Source organism: Neomonachus schauinslandi, chromosome 3 (genome assembly GCF_002201575.2).
Source record: "Neomonachus schauinslandi chromosome 3, ASM220157v2, whole genome shotgun sequence".
NCBI classification, from domain to species: Eukaryota; Metazoa; Chordata; class Mammalia; order Carnivora; family Phocidae; genus Neomonachus; species Neomonachus schauinslandi.
This window is the reverse complement of record NC_058405.1, coordinates 3,851,092-3,868,065: the sequence shown is the minus strand read 5'-3', so window position 1 is coordinate 3,868,065 and position 16,974 is coordinate 3,851,092. Positions and strand designations below refer to the sequence as shown.

Sequence of the window (16,974 nt, the reverse complement as noted above, 5' to 3'; positions counted from 1 at the left end):
TGGACTTTCCCTAGTCTGAACGGGAATATTTAGCACGTGCGCTCGCCCAGACACGCCTGGGGGCCTGGCATCCTTCCTCTGCTTGCCACACGAAGCCACCATCCTCACGAGAAGGGGAAGGACACTGGTAGTGTGACATCTTGTCACCCACAGCTCTTGCCCTTTTTCCTAACTTCCCGCAACATGATGGGATGTACGTATGGGGCCACTGTTGCCCGGGTCGGCTGGGAATCAGGCAAGGAGTCAAGGTCCGAGTGGGAGGTTCTGGTGTAAGTTGGCAGGAGACATCCGTACCGGCCACCACCACGTGGACTTCAGCCACAACGCTGCTCTCTCTCCCCAGCCCCGGGGTCCCTGCTGCTCTGCGGGTTGCAGGAAAACCAGGTGCCCTTCTCTGCCTTCCCTGCTGGGCTCCACGTTCCTCTCTCTGCCCTGAGGTCATTGTTCCTTTCCCCACCAACTCAGGAAGTGCCCAAAAGGTGTTCCCTCATATATTTTTTAAAAGCAAAGATTAATACCCAGTATAGAACACTTCAAAATTAAGAAATCACCTCTAGATCTAGCATCCAAGACATCTCCTGCCTACATGCACTTTACTTTTTTCTGTGTCGTGGGTTTATTTTTTAACAGGGGTGCAATTATACTATGTTCCCATCAGTGTACAAATGGTATAAATTTTGTTTCCAGCTTAGTTTTCTTTAGCTTTTGTTGTTCAAGAACATTTCCCATGCCATCACAGCGTCTTTATCAAGATCAATTAAATACTAACTGGTTATAAAAATACAGAAACCTTAGAAAAAAACAGAACAGTAAGAAGTAAACAAAAGTGTTTCTGCCTCCTCTTCTTGGGCTGACTATAGTTCTTTCGAGGTCTTCTGAATATATAATTGGGGTTATTCTTTATATAGAACTTACATATTGCATTCTATTAACTTGATAGATTCACTAAAGTAATCCATCATAGGATGCATGCTATTTAATTAATCATGTCTTTAGTGTGGGATATCTGCTATTTCTTTTTGTTGTTACTATAATTAAGATAAGGATGAACATCCTCGTTTGTAAGTCTTTAATTGCATTTCTGATAATCATTTTAGTATAGTTTCCTGTATATGGAAATACTGGTTCAAATGATACGAAATTTTCAAAGCTTTTTGCTGCATAACCAAATTGTTTTTTAAGAAGACTCTACCAATTTTATTTATTTATTTATTTATTTTAAATTAAGTAAACTTTACCCCCAACATGGGGCTCGAACTCGTGACCTGAGATTAAGAGTCTCATGCTGTACTGACTGAGCCAGCCAGGTGCCCCAAGAATCTACCAGTTTAAACTCCCAAAAAAAGTATATAGGAATATCTTTCTCATCCTAATTTTTTAAAGTTTTATTTGTTTAGTATCTGTAATCAGATTGACATTTATAATCTGCCCAAGCAACTTGCAGGGGCCCCTGGCTGGCTCAGTCAGTTGAGCGTCTGACTTTTCATTTCGGCTCAACTCATGATCTCAGGGTCGTAGGATGGAGCCCCCTTCCCTCCTCTAAAATAAAATAAAATAAAATAAAATAAAATAAAAATAAATAAATAAAAATCTTTAGGAGAAAGAAAAGCAACTGTCTACCAGCGATTGTCCTAGCACTGTTTTTAATCACTTCTAATTGTAACAGCCGTCCAGGTGGACAAATATTACTTGCTGTCTCAGTTTTATAGATGATGAAACTGCAATGCAGAAAATTGAAGTAAGTTGCCCAAAGTTGTCCACCTAAAAAGTGTCTGAACCAGGATTCCTGCCTGAGACTGAGCAACTTCAAAACCTGACAAGCTTTGTCACCAAGCTCCTACAAGAGAAACAATGCAGCTCATTACATGGAAAACACACACACCCTAAACAAAACAACATCTCATGTTACACCTCAGCACCATCACTACCAAGTGATGAGCATCATCTGGGCATCTTCTTGTGCACATTGAAGTCACCAGGGTGGAAGGAGGCACACGTGGACCAACAGATTGGAAAACATCTATGAAACTGAATGAGAAAACACATTTTATTTTTTTTTAAATTTTATTATGTTAGTCACCATACAATACATCATTAGTTTTTGGTGATCCACGATCCATTGTTTTCGTATAACACCCAGTGCTCCATCTTAAAATAATACTCACCTCACATAGTTTTGTTTTATTTATACAACTTATCCTGCAAAGAATTTGGTATTTGTGTCATCATACTTTGAAACATTTTCTTTTGATTTCTCTCAGAACTGAAAGCAGAAAAAATGATCACATTTGTTTTCTTGTGCATTTTTATAGTTTCTTGCTATAACATTTTATCTCTCTAATCCATATTGAGTTTATTTGGGCATACAGGGGGAGGTACAAAGCTCACTATTTTTTCTTCTAAAAAATTAAATCAATTACCTAGTGGCACCCACTTGACGACTCTGCTGCTTTGTATTTTCTGCCATGTGAAATGTATATGAAACGTATATATAAAATGCTCTCCTTCCTGCTTAGGAAGCTATTTGTACCATCTACAAGAAGTAATCTTAGAGAAGGGATATCATAGGATCATTACCTTTTTAAAAAGAAACTGGTCATTTGAGTGACATATTACAGACCCTAAAATATTATGGTAATGTACTGCTAGGGAGCACCAAATACAGGTACAAAAAGAGAGTTGGATGTCAGTTGCGCAGTTTGGACCAAACGAGTGGGGAGCAAACCACGAAAGTGTCTGCATCAGCCAGGATAGTGGTATTGAAACGATCCGTAATGACGACGGACCGTCACCCCCACTGGCAGAAAATCAGGACAAGAGTCAGGTCCTGCTGAGCATCTAGAGCTGCAGTGTGGGAGGGCTGGGTGTGCGCCTTCCAGGGGACCAGCGTTCCAGAATCATCTGGGGCTTTCTTTGTAAGAAGCCTCCTCACACCCTCTCCCCGTGCGTGCTGCCCCCATTCCCTGCAGAATCCAGGCTGTCAGGACTCCCGCCACCTTCTGGGTTTTCTGCCCCCTTTCCTCACTCACTCTGAGGTTCCATGTCTGTGGCCGGACCTCCCAAGATGGCTACAGAGGGCAGGAGAGAGAGTTTACATCGAAAGCAGGGGTATCACGAGGTACTCCCATTGCTTGCTTCCAAGTTGACACCCAAGTATCATGTTCTTCATTCTCCTGTATTTATAAGAATTTCTTTAGGAAGATCATAACATAATTTTTGCAGGTCTAAGTATGCTTGCTCACTGATTCTTTGTTTACTTTCAGCCCACAGACTTTGGATATTGGAATATTGGACATCTTCGGTTTTGAGGAATTTCAAAAGAATGAATTTGAACAAGTAAGTGGGTTTCTTTTGAAACTTTATAAACTCTAATGTGTTTTTTCCAACTAATAAGTGAATTCTTTAATTCAATAGAGACTATTTGCATAATTACTTGCAAATACAGAATTAAATTAAGTATTTTGCTATCCTGTTTTAAAATTTATATCCCTGGTTCATGGACATATTCATCCTTATTATGTGGTCTGCAAACAACTGGCATAATCTTTTTTTTTTTTTTTTAAACAGAAGCACTTGTTTTTAAAGATAGAGGATGCTATTTCAGCCAGGTCAGAGAGATGGAGGGCATCGCTGTGTGAAATCAGGGCAAAGGTCTTTAGAAACCTTGGCCAAAAATCAGAACAGAACACTCCATTATGCTAAATACTGTTATTTGTAGGAATTGTCTTTATGTGACATTCATACAAACGACTATCGGAAACTCGTAAAAATAGATTCAAAAGGGCCTGATTATTTTTAATCCATTTATAGTTTAGGGCACTCTGAAAAACGCTAGTTCTTTTTTTAAGGATCTCCATAGTAATGTATGAATCCATTTAATCGAAGTAAGTGTATCTAAAAATTAAACGTTAAAGAAGAGAGTAGAAATAGAACTTGCCCCAGCCGGCAGAGAAGGGGAGGCGAGCCTATGGAGAGGTACGGGGGGAAGAGAGAAAACCAGGCCGGGTTACAGCATGGGAAGAGTCCCAGCCGTGCCGTGGTTAGGAACGCTCTTAATAATGACATCACTTGTTCGGCTTTGCTTTTTTAAGGGACATAGCGTCATGGTGAATGACACCAGATGGGAGTTTGAAACCCGGTTCTGTGACTTTCACGAGCAGAGCTGTCTCGGTCAAGAGCAAACATCTGTAATGAGCCTGGGTCTCCTAGTGTGTAAAATCGGGACACCGAGAGACTTGCAGAGCTGTGGGACGTAAGATGCCTGTCCTAAGGGTTCCGGTGGCATTTACTAGCTCCTGTCCACGTGTGAGAAATAGTGGAGAGCCACCGACCCCGTTATAAATGAGGACACTCGAAAACCTTTTAAAATTCAGCCCTTTTTTTTTTTCTTAAAAAGTGGTGCAGCATCTTGTGAGTAGATCCTAAATCATGTTGACTCACCTCATCCAGGGTGAGTCACCATGAGTCATGTTCTTTACAAAACTTTTAAAAAGTCTGGTATGAAATCAGGCGAGGAGGACCACAGATTTCTCCTCCTTTCAGATTTCTGTATCCGTGGGGGAGTGGGAAAAGGAGGACTGTGGTTTTATTTATTCACCACATACTCTAAGAAAACTAGGGGTTCACGGAGGCAGAGGATAGTTAGAAGACTCACCGGGAAAGTGGTACAACAGACGTGAGTCTGTGGGCCTCGACCGAGATGCAACTCTAGCACAAGAACTTGAAGGTCGTCTGGCCAGCAGTATTGACTCCTGACGTGTTTGCCTTAAAAACATGCAGGCTCTCCTGTCCCCACTGAGACTCCCTGGTTTCTCCATCTCCCGGTAAGCGACATGCAGAAACCACAGGTGTAGGGGGCTTGTCATGGCCACTCCAATGCCAAGCTCCCAGCACCTGTTCCACACCCCACCCATCGATGCATCCAGCCTGTGCTGATGACTGGGATGGACAAAACCTGTGTGTTGTTTTCTCATTAAAACTTTCTTCTTTTACTACAATTACCTATAGCCCTCCTTCTTTCTTTCTGCTAAATATTTTTATTATATATTTTAGAATATATTCACAGGCTGAGATTTTCACAGAACAAGGAATGGCATGTTTTCAATTCTAAAGAATGAGTCTCTATTAAATACCAAAAGTTAGTTTTAGACACTTCTGGGTAAAATCTAAAGATCAATTCTTAGGTTTAAGTTATGAAAAAAAATATTTAAAAAAGAACTGTACCTTTTTCTTAGGTTTGGCTGTTGTATACAATAGTAACTGGGAGCCATTTAGAAGAATAAAATTATTTTCTTTGTGATGAATTCAAATCTCAGCTTACAGTGGATTTAGCAAATTTCTAAATTTGCATGTGAACTTATCACAAAGGCTTTGGTTTGAATGTTGCATTCTAGATTCTTGAGTTGCTAATAGAATGTGAACTTTTTCATTTTATATTCCATTGCAAACTTCCAACAAAATGTTTAACAAATCAATACTATGTTCTGAATCAAACCCAGAAGAACGTTAGTGCCTTTATAACTATTTATTTTATTCTGTTTTGAGCTTTTTGACCCCTCTCTCAGCTATTTGCTAGAATGTCAACTCCTGCAGTGTTGAATTGTGTCTGGTACAGTATTTTGTATATAATAGAAGCTTAACAAATACAATTTTAATTGAAATCTCAAGAATGAATTCATAAGAAAACATCTTCACAGTGGATCTCCTAGTGATTTCCTTGCTCAGGAATAAACATATGTATTTCAACTGTCCCTCCATAGGAAGCCTGACAAATGTTTAGAACAGGGACAGTTTGAGGAGATGCTAAGAAGCACTTCAAAACCTCAGCATTTCTAACCTCAGTATCCCCAAGTAGCTCTAAAAGATTAGATGGGCCTCTGCGGCTCTTTAGATGAGAATTTATTTCAGCTAATAGGAATTGCTAATCCTGTTTTAGTGAATCATTTCTATTTAGAACTATTTTACATATTATAAAAAGATCATATTTAGAGTAGTATATATATATATATATATATATATATATATATATATGTATGTATGTATCAGCAGTAGCTGGATGGTTCAGTAGAAGGGGGGTCATCCTAAGTAATTGGAGTCCCAAAGTATAATTTGGAAGGCTCTGAATCTACCAACCTCATTATTTAAATAATTACATTATTACCAGCTTACTCTCTGTTATGTAATACCTGCATTGTATGAACCCTATTTCCTTCATCACATAAAGTTTATCTCTAGCTCTGTAAAAATATCTCCTAATGCATGGAGGGAGAAGCCTCTGCAGCTGTTGCTCCAGCATCAGGCAGGCAGTGAATTCTAAGTTTGTAATGCTCAAGAAGCAGAAAGACCATGAACAAGACAGGGTTATCCCTTACACATCACAGTGCCCATGATGCCAGAAAGGAGAAAGCAATTGGAGGCATTAGAAAGTGGGAGAGAGAGGTAAAAATATTTCTAAATCCAGATGTGATGATGTATTTGGAAAATCTAGAAGAGTGATGCAACGTCATGGCAAACAACAAGAGGACTTGAGAGGGAAGCTAGTTGTGGCGTGAGCACGCAAAACCAGTAACTCCTATAGAGTTTAAAAATAGCATGTCAGAGGCATGGTGGGAGTGAAGATGGACTGACTTGGTCAAAATGAAGTAGATCGCCTAAGTGAGGGACTGTGTAGTGGAGAGGGCGCCTGAAAGTCACGCACTTAGACAGAAGGGCTTGGTGTCTAAAGATGCCCATCCTCCCTAAGCCATGACACAGGTCACTTGGGATGGTCCCATTACAAATAACTAAGGAACGGAAGGCAGAATTAGAGCAGCTCCATTCTGCCACTCCCGATAAGTACGGAATCAAGGCAGGAGTATCGGTGACTGCTAACGTTGCAACAAGAGACACACACAAGATGCTTATCGGTGTTCTTGCCAAGAAAGAAAGAAGGGTGAGGATGGAGGGAAGGAAGAGAGAAAAGCTGAATAGAACGAAGTTTCCCGAGCTAACTACTAGATAATAGGGACCAAGGACAGAGGAACATGATGCAATAAACCATGAGGATGCTCTCTGCAAAATCCAGCACATGGGAAACCATACAGGACGAATGGCCCGATCTCTTCAAATGCAAGGGTAAAATATAGAAGGCAGGTAGCCTACAGATTCAAAGAGATCTAAGAGATAGAGAAGTCAGTTAAATATATGAGCATTATGTAGATCCTTAATTAAGTATAAGATTTACAAGTTAACTAATGTAAAATCTGGACATTTGATGAAATGAAGGAATTATGTTGATAGAAATCATGTGTGTTAAAGCTACTGTGGTTGTGTTTTCTAAGTCCTCATATCTTGGAGAATTATACTAAAATACTTGCCAATTAAATGACACAGTGTCTGAGAATTACTTCAGCTGAGTCTAGTGTTGAGGGTAGTAGGAAAGTGGGTAAAGCAGAATTGGCCATGAGTTGATAATCCTTTAGGTTTGTGGCTGGCAGATGGGGGTTCATTACTTTGTTCACTGTGGAATATGCTTAAAACTGTCCATAACATTATACAATTTTAAGTAAATGAGAATATTTTGAGATTACATAGATATTATTTTAATAAACGCTAGAATATTTCCACACCTAACAAATGGGATTGCAAAACTCTACGAGCTACAAATCTTTACCAAAGGCACAAAGAACAAAGTCATGGAAACTAATGGTTTAACATTCAGTAGTTTTCCTAAATTTCCCACTACCCACATAAAATGCAGCTATGTCTAATGAAATGCTTGGAACTACGGAATTTAGTAAAATTGCATGTCAACAACCTACTGTAAGAATATAGAGAATTTGAAGAGAGAATACAGTTGTTCAAACTTAAACTCTCTTGCAGAAGATAAAATTGTGATATGCGACCTGTTTTCAAGCCAGGCTTCATCTAAGCTGATTTCAGAAGGTGACAAACTCTTTTCTAAAAAGTGAGATTTACTGAAAAGTCCAGACAAACAGTAATTCAATCAGGCCTGAGCTAAGTGTTCGAACACCAAAAAGGTCAGATACCTTGACTTCTAAAATTTTAGGAAAGGAAGTAGTATATTTTGTCAACCTCAACCTCAAACTAAAATAATACCATAAAATCCTTAGTTGTGAAATCACTATCCTAGAAATGATACAAAGCTAATCGTCACCCTTCACGTGGAGTACCCCATTTTACAGATGGGAAAAGGGAAGGCTACAGTCTCTGCTCTGTGACAGAGATTATTATGAGCAGTACCAGAAAGATCTGTTTTTCTGGCTCATTTGCATCAGGGCAGTCTATGGCTCCTTCATTAAACAAACGTTATTTGCATATGTACGAAGTTCCAGGCCCTGTTCCAGGCACTAAGAAATGCGCAGGCATTTGATGTGGTCTGTAGGATGCAAATGGAAGACCAGTTCTAATTGGATACTGTGGGAGAAGGACAGGGAAGCCTTCGTGAGGAAAACGTTGCCGTTTTATCTCCAAGGATGGAGGACCCGCGCTATTTTCATCGCAGTTAATGTCCTGACAACCATTAGGTTTCAGTATCGATCCGGGGTACCTGGATGGCTTAGTGGGTTAAGCGTCCGACTGTTGATCTCAGGGTCATGAGTTCAAGCTCCGCGATGGGCTCCACACCAGGCATGGAGTCTACTTAAAAAAAAAAAAAGGAGGTTTCAGTACTGATCTGCTTACCACTCAATTGATCTGTGAAAACAAAAAAATATTTTTTTGTGAAGTCACATCACATTTAGATTCCAAAATTGTACATACATTAAATATCCAACTCAGTTTAAGACAAATTTGAATGAGAAAATTTACTTACTTTACATAGCAGAACACTAGTATAGTGCTACTCAGGTTCTGTAGAGAAACAAACAGTAATTAAATAATGAGATGCTATTTTAATGTACTTCTTGCAATACTATTGGGTTCTATTTTTAAAAGAACAGTATGGCTAGAAGTCTTCTTGGGGGAGGGTGGGGTGCCTGGCAGGCTCAGTCAGTAGAGCGTGCAACTCGATCTCAAGGTTGTGAGTTCAAGCCTCACATTGGGTGTAGAGCCTACTAAAAAATACATACATACACATATATACATACATATATATATACATAAACATAAGATAAAACAAAAAAGAAATCTTCAGGTAACAGTTTTTGAAAAGCTAATTTTGAGGAAACAAAAAAATGAGGCAAGGAAAAGCAATCTCAAGTATGTAAACTGTACATTTAATGATATTTTCCCCACCAAATGCTATAACTTAAAAAAAAAATCACCATTGTGGTGTTAAGGAAAGCAAGGCTCAGATAATTTAAGTAAGTCACAGAAGGACACAGCCACGAGGCTCTGAATTCAGGACTGATGATATGTGCTCTCTCCACAGTTCCGCAGGTGCTCTGAAGCTAGACTTAAATGTGGATTTACTATACATTTTCTAAACTGCTGCCTGCCCGTGAGGATATTTGTTTGTATTTCTCTTAGGACACAACATTATTTATTCTGATAAATGTAGAAATAAAAAACTTAATACATTCTATTTGACATCATTTTTTTTCCCCATCGTGGAGTTTTTCACCAAATCCTTTTACTATGTATAAATAAATTAGAGAACGCAGGTGTATCTTCTTTATTACAGAATACCACAGAATGGTTAAAAGGAAATGTTACAGGACATCGAAAGAAGAACGAGATGGATTTGAAAATATATGTCAGGTCACCTTAGGCAAGAGTGAATTGAGTTCTTGTGGTGATGACTAACCAAGGAAAAGCCTACGTTTACAATAGGGACTGTTTAAAGCCCAAATGTGCTAACCAGGGATATAGATTCATGTAGTTTTCTGCTAATAATCAATAATGGCTACAAGTTCTCGAGTCCCTACTATGATTTGGATGCTTTTTTTGGATGACCTCTGACTCCCACAGCAACCCTCTGGGGAAGGCTTTGCTGGCCAAGCAGGGAACGTGGCCAAGGCCAGCTCTCCGAGTGCTTGCTGTGTCCCTCTCTTTGCCACCTTGTGACCACCATCCTGAAGAGCTAGTTATTGATTCAGTACCTCTTAGCTTTGCATCAAATCCTGGATAATGACAACTATTTTAAAAAAGAACCAATATTTCAGTAGAAATTATATATTAATTATTGTTTTTAGGCCTACATTAATAAGTGAATGTGAGAAGAGAAGGCATATTGATTAAGCTGAGATTTTTTTTGCTAAACACACACACACACTTATTTTTTGTTGAAAAGTGATGAAAAGTATAGTGTCTGAAGCTTTAAAATATGAGAATTTTGACCAGAAGTTGTGTTTCCAACAACTGGGCATGGCTTCTCTGTATATGGAAGGATAAATTTTGTGGACAAAGTATCATACAAAATATCTAAAAATACTTACTTTTCATTTGTAGTTTCGAATTCTGATATTAGTAGATGATTACATAGAATATGGCAATCAACTTAGCCAATGGTCAGTCCCTAAGATCCCAGAGTAGTGATTCCTCCCATTAAAGGAGAATACAGGTATGAATTAGGCCCATTAGAATGCTTAATTTATTTTATAAGCCTGTGTTGATCTAAATAAGAGAATCAGTAAGAGAAATGTTGAGGAAGTGGTTTTTGCGTGAATAAAAACAATGTTATTTTTTAAAGATTTATTTATTTATTGAGAGCGTGAGCAGGGGGAGGGGCAGAAGGAGAGAGAGACTCTGAAACAGACCCTGTGCTGTGTGCAGAGCGCGGAGCCTGATGCAGGGATCGATCCCACGACCCTGAAATCATGACCTGAAACCAAGAGTTGGCCACTTAGCCGATGGAGCCACCCAGGCTCCCCTGAATAGAAATAATGTTTTTATGCCTGTGAAGTAACTTCCATCTACATTTGCTTAAAACCTGTTCTGCAGAGTTTGATTTTGAAATTTCAGAGGGAAACCAGAGGACGTTTGCAAGGACGTTTGGTTTGTTTAGGAAAGAGTAATCCACCAAAGAGGAGTGGAGGGGCAGGGAGACTGGAAAGGGTGAAAACCAAGCAATTCCAAGGGAGGAAGCAGCAGGGGACCCAGCGTGGGTGGGCGCTCAGCAGCTACCTGCTGACCCAGGCTCCCCCCGGCGGGGAGAGGCCCAGCGTGCGGTGTCTACGCAGTGCCCTAAGCCTCTAGTTGTACATGACATCAGAGTGTTGGCAGGCACTCTGTGGTCTATCAGGTTGAGACAGATGGTGCTAAGGGAAAGTAAACAGGCCTCCCCAGACAAGGACAGAGAGAAGAAAGGCCTCTACCATAATAGGACATTCAAAGAAGGTAAAATAAATTATAGGTTTTAAAAGCTGAAACAAATCAGAGAGGTGCCCTCACCAGCCTCAGCACCTGCTGTTTTATAGATAATGTGTCAAAATTGGGAATGATTGATTTGTTGGGGAAAGAACATAGAACAATCTGGCAAGCCCCAAGGCATGCTTTGAAAAAGTAAGGTAGAGAGTCACAGTGTACTCAGCACAGGAAAGGCCCTGAGAAGTCCTGCAGAGAAGCCCATTAACTTAGCTCAGCTCAGTGTTTCTCCAGTGGGGCTCTGATTTAGTGCTTTTTTGTTTTTGTTTTTTAGACGGTATCAATTGACAGCTCACTCAATTAGTGTTCTGCTGAGCACATGCAGAAAATACAGACTATCTGAAATCTGACATCATTCCTGCACAATCTAACAGTTCCATTAGTGTATAATATACACATATCTGTATTAATTGAGAAACAAATCATTTAATGGATTGTGTATGCTCTGTGCTATGTTTCAGTGTATTCACCATGTCTACATATTAAAATTACCTGGAAAGCTTTTAAAATATATCAATGTCTGGGCCTCACTCTGACTTGATTGGTTTGGGGTCAGGCCGAGACATCAGCATTTTGTAAGAGCTCCAAGGCATTTCCAGTGTGTAGGAAGAATGCAAATCGCTGTCTAATGCCTGGGGCTCTGCCTTCAACTGGAGTCGGCTTTAATTAACCTCCTACTTTAATTCTGTGATGTAAATGTCATGCTCTATTATATTTTTGCTTCAGAGATATTTCACTGAGTAATAAAAATAAAGGGAGAACAGTTGGTGAAAATTTACTCAAGAAATTAAGTTTGTCATTAATACAAATGATAGGCCATCTGGATAAGCAATAATGTTCTGTTACTAAAGAGTGTTTCCAAGGGGTGCATAATTTTTATTATTAAACCGGTTAGCAACGGCACTTAATGTACGAAGCATGTGTTTTAATCAAAGAAGGGCGCATGCTAATTAAACAGTACTTAATAATTGCTCATTTTCATCTATGAATACTCACCTTCACTCACATTCAGGCTACTCTGAGGAATACCCAGAAATTTAGTGGAACCCAATTATGATTCTGATGGATGATGTCAAAAAGTAAAAATGATTGCTTTGCATTGAAGTCAATTATCAATGCAGATTTGTGCTTCTAGATACGTAAACTAATTTGCCTAGAGACATCATTCACTGTATCTTTCTCTTGTGTTTAATACACACCCACATATACACCCGCAACACAGCAGTTCAGTGAAGCCAAATCAGGAATAAGCAGGCTCTGACCATGAGTGGGGCCACCATTTTGTGGGTGGGATCCATTTTTTCCATTTTCAGCTAGGTATCTGACATAGGCCGATGTATTCATATTAGCTCCCTTAGCCACGTTTACTGGCACTTTTGAAGTTCATGCTACAGTTCTCTTTCTAGATTTTAACTTTGGTTCAAATCGTGGGTGCCGTAAACAATATAGAATAGGGAAAGGCAAACTGTTTTGGTAGAAAATTGTAATGTACACGTTACTTCAAAACGAGTTTAAAAAACCGTTCTACTTTGAACTGTATATGCTCCCAGTGATTTCCTTTACTGCTCAGCACTGGTCTTCTCTGTTAGAAACACAAAAACATTTCAGTTTCAGCGAGCACCAGTGTAATAAAGACTGCAAGTCAAAAACCACCGCCCAGCCTACTCAGTTTCACACATCAAGCTGGAATTTTCCCTATGGGACTTTAATAAATGATTTCTTTTTTTTCCCCTCCAAATACAAAGAACGTGATGTACAATACAAGGTTCAGATGTATTGTTCTGATCGCCCCATGTCACAAAATACCATCTGATGCTGCAGCTTAAAAATGTCAAGGCTCAGTAAAGGAGCTGGATGGTTTATGAATCATCTTGACCAGGAGAGTAAGAAATCGAGTTGTTGTATCCAGAAGCACAGGCCAAATCCTTTTTCTGTTAGTGGAAGTTCGGCAGATTACTTTAGGCCTTTTTGGGGTGGAGGGGGAGGAAGAAAAAGATGTACTCCAACCCCCTGCAGCTCTTTCTCATTTTACTGTGGCTTCGACCGCATTCCCACTTGGTGCCACCATTTTGCCTGAAACAGGAATTCAATACAGTGAAGCCAAGACTTGGTTTGATAAAATATTAAACAATAACAACTGAATGGTCTGTTTGAATTATAAAAAAGCCTAAGTCAGTCAGACCAGCCAGGTGTATAGGGAGATGCTCAGCTATGAGGTAGTCAAGGGCAAGAGGATTCAGGCAGGTTGTCGTGGAAGGTCATTTTTGCAACTACAGACCTGCCACCAATTGTGAATGCAAAATGATAAGAGAATTCTATTCAGTGTGTTCGAGACATCCACATCTAAGTATCTGCAGTTAGAGAATCTCAAACTGAAGGTAGAGATCCATGTCCTACAATTTGGGTATCTCTTGTACAACAGAGAATCAGCCAGGGATCTTCTCACTTTGGAAAGCTTCATCAGACAGTAACTGACAGTAACCCATCAGACATCATACAGTATCAGACAACTTATTTTTCATGGCTTTGACCTTTATCTCCTGAGCAATCCATTTCCTAAAATATATTATATTTAGGCACACTCTCCATAACCACTTTTAAACCACTTCTTTGGTAAAAGCTCAGACTGCTGAGATATAGAATCTATGTTTTCTTAAATGATTTAATGTATTTTTAATACCAAGAAGTTTGAAAAATGACAGTTGTGTGTATCATATAATTAAAGAGAGTATTTTTCCAGTGGTTTCTTTCCATAATGGGGTCATTTATTTTCTGTTCATTTACTGTAAATATTTCACCCCGAATTTTAACAATCTTTTGTAGCATTGATTCATCTTTGGTCACACAATTACTTTGGTATTAAAGGAGTGTAACACCTGATTAGATTGGGGAAACATCTCAAAATATTTTTTAAACAAAGTGAAATAATTTTTCATATTTCCATTTTTCTTCCCCAACAACAATTTTCGGACATTTCTGTTTTTTGTTAATGATCAAATGAGAGCAACAGGTAAATGTATTACTTTCCTGGGGCGGGGGGGCTGCTACTGTGGACAGAGGTGACACCGTTTTATGGAAAGGGTTTGTCTTTCCAGAATCACATCGGGAAATTTATACCCTGGAGAGTAAGGTCAGTACAGATCTTGGTCGGCTTTGCTTTGACGGAACAATGCAAGTGGATGAATGTGAACCTAGGCTGTGTCAGTTACAAGGAAGGAAATATTTTTCATATGATATTTAAATAGTGAGTTCCATCTCTTGTTTTTGCCAGCTATAATGTGCCTACCTTATTGGTCTGTGTCCATATTCAGGTTGTTTTAGCCATAACAAACAAGCATGTCAAGTTAAATGTCTTACGTGGCATGTTGTCACCTGAAGTGATTGTGATTGTGATATTTTTATATTCAGAGAATTGATGAGTGAAAGTGAGGGTTTGTCTAAGAGACTTTTAGTTTAAATATAAAGAACGTCCAGTTTCGCCTCTATCTCATGAACTCTAGTTGTCAAGGGGCAGGGAGGAGAAGTTCTAGCAACTACCGGCCAAATCAGATAGAAGGAAGAAATTTCAGGAAATCCCAGCGACCATGGCTGGTGTAGCAGGAGGGAAAAGATGAGGCGAAGAGCAATTCTAAGTTTAAATGAATTGTCTCCAGTTCTTTAGGTTTTAAACTTAATTTCCAAGACAGCAGCAATGTGGCAGGGTTCTTATTTTAGTTTTAACTTAGATCTTATTTTGCAATAGAATGCAATAAGAAAGCTTTTTCAGCCTACAGACATTCATTTTATCACGAGATTTACAAAAACTTTTTTTTTTTTTTACTGTGAGGTCAGAGATGCAAAAACAGCTATTGGAGACAAGGCAATAGCCCTGGACCATCATTTTCTGACCTGGAGCTAATAAGAATTGCTTTTGTTATTCTTTGAGTGTCCAGATAGGGTATTCAGATCTTATTTTGAATATAGTTATTAATTAGGCATGTTATTTGGTATACTTCTCTATCGATCATTCTCCATCTATTGCATTAATAACAAAGTATCGATGTACCATTCATCTTTGCAATAACTTAACTACTTTAGGTCATCTGAGCCTCTCTACCTTTTCAATGTAGCCCCAATGTAGCCCCATGCCCACAGTAGCCCCATGCCCACAGTCCTGTCACCATGTCACCATTTAACCAATGTAGCCCCATGCCCACAGTCCTGTCACCATGTCACCATTCCTGAAAACATTTGAGCTGTGTCTACTCACAGAATTCTGGTCCTGGTAAGAAGTAAAGAATGGAGCCTGACATTACACCGTCGCTTTCAGGACAAACTCTGTGTTCTGACCAGTGCCCTGTGCTGATAGGTTTGTCTCTTCCCCAGAACCTCTCCCTCTGAGACTTCATGTCTGTAAAAACCCATCAACTGCCATTCTCCCAAATAGCTGGATCTGTGAGAAAATGACTCTTTCTTTCTGTGCATATAATTATTCTAAATCATGAATAGCCACACCCTTACATGCAGGTGCTGACATCCATATGGAGAATTAAGGCGTTCCTGGTGTTGGTCGTTTAGAAAAGTGGCTTGGCCTGCTGCTTGGAAGCTGGAACATAAGGGGTGCTCTTATATGTCCAAGAGAGAAGCCATGAGCTCCCAGTAGAAGGACAGGAATGTCTAGGAAGAGCTCCCACTTAGCAGGTGTTATAATGACACCAGACGTGGAGAAGAATTTTGATATGTGCAAAAGAGAAACCTAGGGTGGCCTTTCTTTTCTCCAGTGACTATTTCGGTCAGTGTGATTTACAAAATCTTTGGCGTTTTCATTGTATAACTATAGCACATTCATATTACATATAATCCTAGATATTGTTTCCTTTGCAGATGAGATCTGATTTTCTTTTAAAAGCTTTTATCCATTATTTTGATTTACATAAATTGTTCATCTTTAATTATTTTCAGTGAGTTGTTGAATTCTAAATATTCCTAAGCAATTTCTGGATTTTACCTGGTGTAATATAGGGGCTCGTGTGTGCGTGGCCTGTGAGACTGAGTGAGCTCATGAAGGACGTGGGTGTAGATGGAGAGGCCCATGAGGCATGAGCCCATGGTGTCCTGAAAGACAATAGAGGCAGCTTTCCAGGAAAGCAGAGGAGTCACCATGAGATAGTGCTGGGAGGTCAAGGAAAATGAATACCAAGAGTTGAAAACTGGATTTCAGGATGCACATGTCATTGGTGACTCCCACCAAAGTGATTCTGGTAGAACACTGGGGGACAAAAGTTCATTGGAGTGGCTTCAACAGTGGAGAGGAGAAGAATTTAAGATATAAAGAAAGACAACTCCTTCGAGGTTTTCTTGTTAGAAGAGAAAGCAGAAAAGTGAGAGGATAGCCTAGAGAGGAAGTAAGATGACATTTTTGTTAGATTGGGGTATTTTATTGATTTTTAGTATTTTGAGATAATTTTTAAGATTGAGAAATAACATATTTGTTTCCCGATGGGAAGATAAAAGTTGACAATTGGAGGAATATAAAAAATTTTCTGATAAAATAAATTCTACAACAGAGTGCTTAGAGCAGTTATTCTCTCTGAAAGAAACCCATGTTCTCTTGCCCATCATGGATACATAACACAAGTGAGGAGGCAGGACATGTTTCTTCTGTCTCTGGGCTTTCATGGTAAACCCACC

At 39.3% G+C, this 16,974-nt stretch overlaps 1 protein-coding gene across 1 annotated transcript in view; it reads left to right on the top strand.

Moving 5' to 3' along the window:
• MYO16 (myosin XVI) overlaps nucleotides 1-16,974 on the top strand; it is a 441,248-nt gene that overhangs the window by 247,423 nt on the left and 176,851 nt on the right. Inside the window, exon 20 of the mRNA XM_044913335.1 lies at nucleotides 3,264-3,336. Within this exon, the coding sequence (XP_044769270.1) occupies nucleotides 3,264-3,336 (73 nt within the window). The remainder of the gene's footprint in view (nucleotides 1-3,263; nucleotides 3,337-16,974) is intronic.